The following is a 10,359-nucleotide window of genomic DNA, read 5'->3' as shown; positions in this document are numbered from 1 at the left end:
AGAGGGTTTTAGGGACCCATATTTGCTTAGTCACGCGGCGCTTTCGGTGATTGCATCTTGGCCTCCTAGATTTAGAGTTGTGGGTCTTATGCGGACATGCGCATCTAGTCCTAGGCGATTCTCGAGGCTGTTTAGGCACCCATTGGAAGCGAGGCTGTTGGGCCCTCACTTTAGTTGCTGCGGTCTGCGGTTTATGGGAATCGGGGAGTGGCAGACGCGCACTACCCCCTCCTTAATATTGCCTATGGACGTTTCTATTGGTGGCTCTACGGATGGTGATGGTGTTACGCAGCCCTTGCTGAAGGCTGTGACAATGCGCACGTTATCGATTGCTAGGTGGATGCACTGCGACTCATAATCAACATTGCAATGAGTCTGCTTTTTGAAGGTTCACTCGAGCAGTGACTCCATGCCTGCGTCCATAGCACTCGGCAACACGTAAAATAGCATTGGAACAGTCTCAGACTCGATAGAAATGGCAACTCTGCACTTGCTGAGAAGTGCGTAAGATTGAGCCCCATATGGGCTTAATTTGGCAGTTGTGGGTTGAAGTAGTGGTTTGCCAAGTTGGATCCAATGCTTGTGCGTTAAGACATTGAAATCTGCTCCCTCATCAATCAAGGCGTTGAAGGAGCATGTTTGCTTGGCAGTGACCGTGACACGGAGGTAGGCGGGTTCTACAGCTTCCTCATCATCCTCGTTGATTTTAGTGATTGTGGTTGCTCGTATTTTGACCAGCGGTTCTAAAATTGGTGGCTCATGCAAAGGATGAGTGGGAGGGTAGTACTTCTTGACATGGCTGCCATTGAAGAAGCCTATTCCTTCACCGTCCAGGGTCTCAAGCTCGACATTACCGGTTCGGCTGATTGCCCGAACCTTGAAGGGTCCGAGACCTCTGAATTTCATCTTTTGCTTATGTCCTTTAACTGAGTAAAGGAGCACTAAGTCACCCTGTTCAAACTCCCATTGCTTGACATGCTTGTCAAACCAGCTCTTGCGTCAGGCCTTCTCGTAGATAAGCACGTGGGTGGCTAGAAGACGAGTCTCTGATAGGCGTTCCAGCTCAACCAGGCGTTGCGTCCATGCTTCCTTCCCTTCCCATCGTTCTTGGAGTGCGATTCTCAGGCTAGGGATGAAAAATTCTACTGGTAGAATTGCTTCAGTCCCATAGGTCAGCCTAAAGGGGGTTTGGCCGACGGCCGTTTTATAAGCTGTGCGGTAGTCCCACAAGGCTGCCATCAACTTGTTGTCCCAGTCGCTTCGTGAGGCTGAGACTACTTTAGTCAGGACGTTGATAAGAATTTTGTTAGTTGATTCTGCTTGGCCATTAGCGTGAGGGTAGTATGGCGAGGATTTGCGATGGATGATAAGAAAGGTGGATAGGAGATATGCTATCACTTTGTTGATGAAGTGTGTGCCTTGGTCGCTAACCAGTTCGATGGGGCAACCGAAGCGCGAGATCACTTGCTCCCATAAGAACTTGGCCGTCATCCTAGCGTCGTTTTTTCATGTGGTTCTTGCCTCTGCCCATTTCGTGAGGTAATCCGTGGCCACCACGATGTACTTGGCTTGTGAGTACTACGCCGCGGGGTTGATTGGTCCTATGAAGTCAATTCTTGATTTTTAGAAGGGTTGGCGAGCAATAATTGGGGTTAACTCCATTTGATCCTTACGAATAGGGACTTTTGTCCGTTGGCACTCGCCACAATGCTTGAAAAATCGCTTGGCATTGCGGAAAAGTGTGGGCCACCATAGTTGGGACTGCAGCACCTTTCGTGTTGTCGTGTCTCCACTAAAGTGTCCTCCTACAATGCCGCTGTGCGCTTCTGAGAGCACATCATGCATCTCATGCTCACACACACACCTACGCAGCAATCCGTCTTGCCCCAGCCTATAGAGTTGCCCTGCAATCAGCTGGTAGGGCTGGATCTTCAAGATCAAGTGCCTAAGTCGTGCCTTTTCTATTGGTCGCTCAGATAGTCCGTGCTCGAGCACTTGGACTATGTCGTCTGCCCAATATGGCGTCAGATCAGCTTTAAACAATTCTCTCTCGCTAGACAGGTTAAAGAGATGAGCATCCGGTAAATCATCAGGTATGCCTTGTTTAGCGGCTTCTCCTGTGGGTATGCGGGACATGTGGTCGGCCATGTAATGCTGCTTTCCTTTGCGTACAACAATAGAGAAGTCAAACTCCAGTAGAAGGAGTAACCATCTAGCTATGCGTCTCGTAGTGCAAGACTTGTTCACAAGATATAGCAAGGATTGATGGTCAACAAAGAAGACAAAGAGAGTGGCCAACAGGTAATGCCTAAATTTCTTTACCGCAAATACCATGGCCAGTCCCTCCCTTTCTGTCGTGGAATAGTTCATCTCGGTCTCTGTGAGCTGCCTGCTGGCAAAACTCACTGGGTAATCTAAGTTATGCTCACCAGGTTGGCACAACACTGCCCCCACGGCAAACTTAGAAGCATCGATGTGCATGTGAAAGGTAATGGTTCAATCTGGGGCTCGTAGAATTGGTGCTGTTATTAGAGCCCTTTTCAATTCTTCGTATGCCTGTTGGCATGCCTCGGTCCACTCAAAGACAATCAACAGCTTGTACAATGGCCTGGCGATCAGCGCGTAGTTCAGCACAAACCGTCGATAGTATCCTGTGTGACCTAAGAAGCATTGAACTCCCTTGTAGTTAATTGGGGGTGGAAGGTCAACAATAACCCTGACCTTCAAGAAGTCAGTGGCAATGCTGTTCTTCGACACCACGTGTCCTAGAATGCATCCGTGCTTCACCCAAAATTGACACTTCAAGGGGTTCAAGGAGAGACGATATAGGCGGCATCGTTCAAAGACTGCACGGAGTTTGTCTAAGTGTTCGATCTAGGTCGAATGGACACACAGATCGTCGACAAAGATCTCTAACTCCTTGCGAAGCATGTCCTTAAAGATGGTGCATATGAGACGTTGAAAGGTGGTGGGGGCATTGGTCAACCCAAAGGGCATGACTATGTATGCAAAGACGCCCCACTCAGTGGCAAAGGCGGTCTTGTGCCTGTCTGCAGGATGCACTTGCACCTGTTGTACCCTGAGAAGCCATCCAGAAGACTGTAGGCTTCCTTGCCTGCCACCCTCTCAAGCATGTGCTTGGTGTACGGCAAGGGATAGTTATCTCTCTTCGTAGCAACGTTCACCTTCTTGTAATTGACGCACACTCAAATTTTGCCGTTCTTCTTCTTCACAATGACTATGGGTGATACCCAGTCTGTGTGCTCAATTTTGCAAATGAATCCAGCTCTCATTAGCTTGTCAATTTCCTCTTTGACGGCATGAGCGTGCTTTGGATTCATGGGGTACGGTCGCTGCTTGACCGCCGTTGCATCCGACGTCATGGCTATGTTGTGAGTCACAACACTCGGATCTACCCCCCGTAGCTCTTCTAAGGACCAAGCAAATACGTCTATGTACTCCCATAGGAGAGCAACAAGACTCAACTCTTCTTTACCAATCAAGTCATCGGCAATGAATACTGGTCGGAGTATCTCCCCTTCCAGGGCTATGTTTACCTCCTTGACCTTGGCTGGTCCTTTGATTGGTTCGCTCATCTACCCTTGACGCTTGGCACCTAGCAGAACCACTACCCTATCCCCCTTTTTGAATTTAGTGAAGCGTTTAGGGAGGTCCTGCGGCTTTCGCTGTTCTTCTGATCGTGCATCCCTGGGGTGCTTTGCCTTATCCTGCCTTAACCGTCTGCGCCTCAGGTGGACGGGTAAGTCCCCCTTGGTGCGTCTGGTCATGGGCGGCCTAGGGATCTCTGGGTCGCTATCCGAAGTAACTTCCGATTTAGAGTCAAACCCTCCATCTTCGCTAGAAGAGGTGGTCTCCCTTGGTGGCCACAGTTCAGATGGCGATTCGGTTCTAAGTATTGATGTCGTTCCTGGTTGGGCTAGGCCTTCTTGCTCAAGGTCTACGGCTCCTATGCATTCCAACCAAGCACGATAACATTTCATGCGCATGACTCCTTGGTCCATTCTAAGGGCCTGCTTTTTCTGCGGCTTGGCGTCCGCTCATATCTGCTCAATTTCTCGTCCTTCACTGTCGTATTCTATGGTATCCACTTCACCCTCACTCTCAACACTGAAGGATTGGCAGTCTTCGTATTCATCGTAGGAATCTTTGTCATTCGACTGCTCATCGTCTCCTAGGGCTTGGTATCCCTCGTGTCGTTGGTCAGGAACCAGGGCCCAGTTATACATGAGGTTTAGCTCGTGCACCCTGGTCCATTGCCACTTGGAATTCTCTAAGAGGTCCTGGAGTGATTTGAAGTTGGTAGCTGGGTTGCTAGCTAGTTGGTCCGTTAGGTATTCCAGTACCCCCTGGAGTTCCCTTTTGTTGGATGGCACTTGGAAGGTAACAGGCTTAGGCCTTCCATGGAGGCTTGCTGCCATCATGTAGACCAGTGTAGAGAGTGCTTCGTTTGTCTTGCCGATCGTTTTGATGGCCTGCTCATATGCCTCATGGTCAGAGAACGGCAGGTCAATTGTAGCGAGGATGTGCATCCAATCCCGCTCATCCTCTGGGCATGGGATATACTTGGTCAAGGACCCATAGGGCTCCCTAACCTGAGTGTTCCCTTTGAGCATAGCAGAGATGGTGTCTAGGTCGACTGGTGAGGTCTTCCAAGTGTCCATCTCTATTCTTATGGCATCAGTTCTATTGCCAAGGAAGATCAAGCCGTTACCCCAATCTTCGATGACTCTAGCGTTGCGCATCCAGGGTCGGCCTAATAGGACATCGTAGTCCACTCCCTTCATGACTATAAAGTCGACAGAGAACTGGACACCTGCGATCTTCACTGGCCAATTCTTCAGGACCTTGAATGGCTTCACTCTCATACCATTTGCTAGCGTGACGTTAAACCTAGCAACTTCGACAGGTGGGTTTCCCCAAGTCTACAGCACTGCGTGGCTAAGCACACTGACCCCAGCTCCTGTGTCCACGATTCCCTTCCTTGTTGTGTCACCCAGCGCTAGGACCGGCAGGACTGCGTGCATCTCAGAGCCTTCCCAAAAGGCGTTGACGTGCAAAGATTTAGGCAGGGAGTGCAACGTCAGACTGGGAAATTGTGTTTCTGCATCCTGGTCTAGAGGGTCTGCCGTGACTTGCTCTTGTGATCCCTCGACCCACTGCTTAAGGTCTTGCCATAGGGTAGGGTGCTGCTTAAGCAGATCTCCCAAGCTAAGTGTTACAGGGGTGGTCACTAGCGTGGTCAGGAGATCATTAGATACTCGTCCTTCCTTTAGCCTAGACTATCCGGGCCAATGGCTGTGGCTGATCTGCAGCTCTGTTGCATCTAGGCTTGGTCTCAGCGGCACTGCTTGTGGCATAGTTGCTTCAGCCGACTTAGGTTGAGGCGGTGACATTGGCGTGCTTATGCTGGAGAGATCATGGATCTCGTCCTCTATGATGGGTTCAGCATCTCTGAGATGCCGTTGAGCCTCCCTCACCCATTCCTTCACCTTTTCTATGGCCTCTAATTGTCGCTTTGGATGCGGGTATTCCCCTATCTTAGCGCTTCCCTTTTCGGCTGTCTTAGGGACTGAAGTCTCTGCCTCCGCGTCTGAGACTTTCTTTCCAGTAGGTAAAGTCGTAGCACTCTTGGTCTTTAATGAGACCTTAGCTTTCGATCTCTTCTTTTTCTGCCTGCGGCTTTTCTTTCCTATTGAGGTTGCGTCAAGATTGCTATGTCCTGGCAGAGAGATGCCGGCCTGCTTCGTTTGGGCTCAGGTCATAACTCGCAAGGGAATAGGTGTGGCCTCCCCATCGGGGTTTTCGACACCAAACAGCCCCAATGGGACAGATGGAAAATTAGCTGAGCTAGAGGACGGCTTTCGCTTTGGGCAGTCTATGAAAAGATGGGTGATTCTGCACTCTGCGCACCTTTGGTCAGCCTTGTCCCTGTTTTGCTGCTCTCTTTCAGGGTAGCATGATGAGACATGACCGGGGTGTCCGCAAGTCCAACAAGTGACTGGATCCTATGGCTGCCCTCCTAGGCCTCTACCTCGTCCTCATCCTAACGCCATCACCAGCATGGGTCGATAATCCATGAGGACCGCGTTGCCCTTGTCATCATGCGAGACGTAAGGGTATATGTAGGTCTCTTCATCATTCGGCTCCTCCACGTAGTGCACTGGAGCATCGCTCGGTGGGTGGGTCACATAAGGACCAGGCGGTCTAGGAATGCTTGTAGGATTTATGTCCATTCTAGGGATGGCTGGTTTCATATCGTTAGGCGCGGGTAGAGCCAATGGGGCTCCCCTTCCGAAGAATGGCTGCGGCCTGTTAGCTAGATAAGGCTGGCCATAGGGTTGCGAGTATGGAAGTCTTCTTGGTAGTCTGCAATGTGCGATATCATGGCCGAACCTACCGCAGCTAGCCCAAGGTCTTGACACTCGGCCAACAAGTGGTTTTCGCCATAGTACACGCATTGGATGTGTGGGCGCGTTGGTCATCTCAACATGTCTTGTATCTTGGCTAATTCCATTTTGACCTCAACCAAGCCTTGGTCTGTCTCGGCGGCCTTCCCCTTATCTTGGGATGATGGGATTGACCGCTCACCAGAGGTTGACGTTCTCTCTGAGTTTCGTGGGTTGGTCTCTTCTAGATGTGAGCTCCTAGAGCCCCACTCTTTCAACTGGTCATCGACTCTGATGGCTTCCTCAAAAACTCTAGCCACCACGTCCCACTACAAGCTTGAATTCCTTGCCAATGCCTTATATAACTCCTCGTCTCTAATTCCGTTGATGAATACAGTTGAAACTGCTCTATCAGTTGGTCGCTCGCCTAGAGGGATTCTCTTAAAGAGACTTCTCACATGGGTCACGTAGTCGCAGATGTCCTCCTTCTCTTTTTGCTTGACATTCATTAAGCGTACTAGCAAGTTATCGGAGTATCCGAGCTCGGCAAACCTCTTGACGAAGAGATCCTTGAGATTATTGAAGTTGGCTCGTTCCCTGGCATCGAGGCTTGTATACCACATCCTATCCTTGTCGCCTAAGCAAAGCCCGAATGCTTGCGAATGTTGAGTCTGGTCATTGAGGCCATTGGCTTCGCAGACTTGCTCAAACAGCTCAACAAAGCTGTATGGATCGTCATGCGGTTGGTACTTATCGAGTTTCTTGGCAACAATCGGTATTTTGGCCTGGCTCTTTGAGCCCTGGTTTGCCCCTAATCCTGCAAGCAGAGATGTCGCTAGTGCGGTGGCACTCTGCTCTACTGTGGTGTTATCGAGCAGCTGTTTCATGAGGAGCTCGCTCAATGTCAGGTCTCCTTCTAGCACTCTCTCATGGTCTATTCGGTTTCAGCCAGCCAAATTCAGCACTCGTTGTACCTCATGCAACTCCATGGTTTGCCTTTGGCTCCTAGCCTGTTGATCCCTATTATAATTAGCTATGCCCTGCAATGCCTTGCGGGCTAGCCTTCTCTCCTCCTCTAGGTCTGCAATGATTGCGTCTGCCGTCCTACCGTGGTGCTCGTACCGGGCGTGCGCTGTCGTGCTGCTGCGCATCCGAGCCGTATACACTTCTATTTCTTTTGTTGTGCATTTGTGTTATTTTCTGTGTGTGAGATGCATTATGATATTCCGCATCCAGTGTATATATTTCGTTAGTGTGTGTGTATGATTTTGTTTGGATGCATGATGTATGTGTGTTAGAAAAATATGAAAAACTGATGCCAAAGGACATTATCAAGCTGATAATTTCAATGATGATCTCTAAGAAAAGTGCAGGGAATTATGAAATCAAAGGAAGGATTGTGGAAGCGATCATCTAAATTCAAAAGTTCCCATGACATAAAGTTGAAGAAAGTCTCTCAAAAGCTGCTTAAGCGAGCAAAGCACTAGTGGAGCACCGAGGGAGTATTTTGCCATCCAATTTTCAAGGCCAAAGTCGAAGTTTATGCGCAGAATATTCATTGTAAAGCTGACTGACAAAGGGGCAATGCATGACTTCAAAGATAAATCTCAAAGTCAAAATCAATGTTGGTGCTTAGATCTTGTAAGGGTGTACAGGAACTATCTTGTCAAAGAGGAGGTTTTTTAAAATCCCTGCTCAACTAAAAGAGGAGAAGGGGAGACTAATTTGGTTTCAAAAACCGTTTTTGGAGGGAAAAAGCATCTTTTGGTTTTTAAAAAAAAGCAAAGGATTTTTCAGGCGCTTTGGGGGGGAAGAAGACAGGGTGGAGCTCCCAGCCGTGAGGGCCAACCTAGGCTGCCGCCAAGTGTTGATCTACAAGACTGAATTATTCTCCAATGGAGTTCAGTGCAACATTGAGAGGAGTCTTCAATAGATGAAGCTGATGCTTAATGATGAATGTCAATAATACGTTATGACTATTGGCGCATCTCCTTCACCGGCATGGAGGAGAAGCTGATCGGATGTGGAGGAAGGCTGCAGCGACATCGAAGAAGATGAGGCTCGTGTGGGAATGCGCAGTCTGCAACCTGTGGATGACGTGATGAGCTTGAGGAAGCACTCGTCACTTGCAAACTCACGATGGCCACGCAGCCGTGTGCATTGAAGAGGCCTTTTGTTTTTCGATGAACCTTCCGTAAAAGGAGCCAATCAACCAATCAGTCGACAGTCTGTTGTAGGCAATCAAGAAGTTGCTGCCTCAAAAGCTCTGACTGGTAAATCCATCTTCTTGGTGAAAAATTGGCGAATTCTTTCGTGCAAGTTTGGTTTTTATGAGTACTTTAAGAAGTACTATACTGATTTGGCTGGGCCAGAGAATGCTGAGAAGCACAAGACCCTTATTTACCTGGCGGGATCAGCTTCTGCAGAATTCATTGCTGACATTGCTTTATGTCCTTTTGAAGCTGTGAAATTTTGTGTTCAAACCCAGCCAGGTTTTGCCAGAGGCTTGGCTGATGGATTTCCCAAGTTTGTTGCATCCGAGGGCTACCTAGGCCTTTATAAGGGTCTTGTTCCACTATGGGGTCGCCAGATTCCATACACTATGATGAAGTTTGCATGCTTTGAGAAAATGGTTGAGCTGCTGTATAAGAATGTTGTGCCTATTCCCAAAGAAGAGTGCTCAAAACCTACACAGCTTGCAGTTAGCTTTGCTGGTGGCTACATTACAGGAGTTTTCTGTGCCATTGTCTCACATCCAGCTGACAATCTTGTGTCTTTCCTAAACAACTCTAAGGGTGCACAGCCTGTTGTAACTGCTCTTCATGTACGAAAGAGGTGGTCAATGCAATATATGTTGAATAGAAGAACAGGGTGTGTGGCTGAACTGGAATGTCTGAATCCTCCACATATACATGCTATAAGACATTCATGCATCGTTTTTGGAAGAACAGGTCGTGCTGGCAAACAGAGAATGGCTATTCTTATGCTTATATAATTTCAGATGTGGACACTTGATACTCTAGAACATTGCAGATTCCAGTACGTAGATTCTTTCAGCTCTCTTGATCTTCTGAAATCTTCTGCTGATCAGGCAATTATCAAGTTACAAAATGTATATGTTGATGTGATCCGTATTTGTTAGAAACCTCTGAGAGCATCACAAATCACATGTGTTGTACAATAGATGATTCTCTGCACTAAGGGACATGTTTGACTGGATTACTAGATAATGTCCATTCTTCTGTTCAATGTAACTGTCACCAGAATTTCCTGATCATGAATTTCTTGTAACACTCTTGACAAGAAATATAGTGAAATTTGGCATCAAATATTTGAATTCTTCTTGTTAGCCTCTTCCCTTGCTGTATCTTGAACCCTGTGTTCTGCAGCCTTTGCGTGAACTTTACGACAGCGCGTCATAATTGCTCACCATCTACTATATAGCATCTGGGAATACACTCAAATCGAGCTCCTCATTAGACCGATGGTCTGAGCTTTCTTCCGTCATGGTCGAATTCTTGCGCCTTGCTGTGCTGTTGATCGGGTTGAATAGTCTTGACAGATCCTCATTGTTGGCGCTCCTTGCTTGGTCCTACCCTGCGCTTCACTTGTTTGTCTATGTCTTGGGTCCTCTCCTATTGGTCACTCGGTGAGAGTTCCTTTCATTATTGAATACAACCCTCAATTTATGGTCACTCGGTGAGAGTGCGTCGGTTCTCATGCACTTGTGCCCAATCAGGCTTTCAGCTTTCTTAAGTGTACTTCAAGTTCGGAAATTCAATGTGAGTGCCGCAAGCAATTCCTCGGCGTCTTACTCACTCTCGCTCATTTCGGGCCTGATAGGCTTTGTTGCTCAAGTCCTGGCCGTTCTAGTGGGTTCTAGGGTTTGCATTGCTTCTTACCGTTCACTAGGGGGGTCGAAAATCCTCCGATTGGATTTTCGTTCTCAACG

At 48.2% G+C, this 10,359-nt stretch overlaps 1 protein-coding gene across 1 annotated transcript; it reads left to right on the top strand.

Annotated features, from left to right (window-relative positions):
- Window positions 1-244: 244 nt before the first annotated feature.
- Window positions 245-9,549, top strand: LOC148029110 (mitochondrial phosphate carrier protein 3, mitochondrial-like). Its single transcript, XM_087688531.1, has 4 exons — window positions 245-275; window positions 3,839-3,901; window positions 8,720-9,242; window positions 9,441-9,549. The coding sequence occupies exons 1-4, from the start codon at window positions 245-247 to the stop codon at window positions 9,547-9,549; spliced, it is 726 nt and encodes a 241-aa protein (XP_087544657.1).
- Window positions 9,550-10,359: the final 810 nt, after the last annotated feature.

This window comes from Lygodium microphyllum, chromosome 11 (genome assembly GCF_053477565.2).
Source record: "Lygodium microphyllum isolate KBCC chromosome 11, Lygodium_microphyllum_v1.1.10, whole genome shotgun sequence".
NCBI lineage: Eukaryota > Viridiplantae > Streptophyta > Polypodiopsida > Schizaeales > Lygodiaceae > Lygodium > Lygodium microphyllum.
The sequence above is the reverse complement of the archived record's forward strand: the minus strand, read 5'-3'. Positions and strand labels throughout refer to the sequence as shown.

Excerpts from the sequence above, each read along its gene's own strand:
- LOC148029110 (XM_087688531.1), top strand. The coding sequence starts at position 245 with ATGGACGTTTCTATTGGTGGCTCTACGGATG. Across the intron at positions 276-3,838 it reads TATTGGTGGCTCTACGGATG|AGTCAAACCCTCCATCTTCG; the intron begins GTGATGGTGTTA and ends CTTCCGATTTAG. Across the intron at positions 9,243-9,440 it reads GCTCTTCATGTACGAAAGAG|ATTCCAGTACGTAGATTCTT; the intron begins GTGGTCAATGCA and ends AGAACATTGCAG.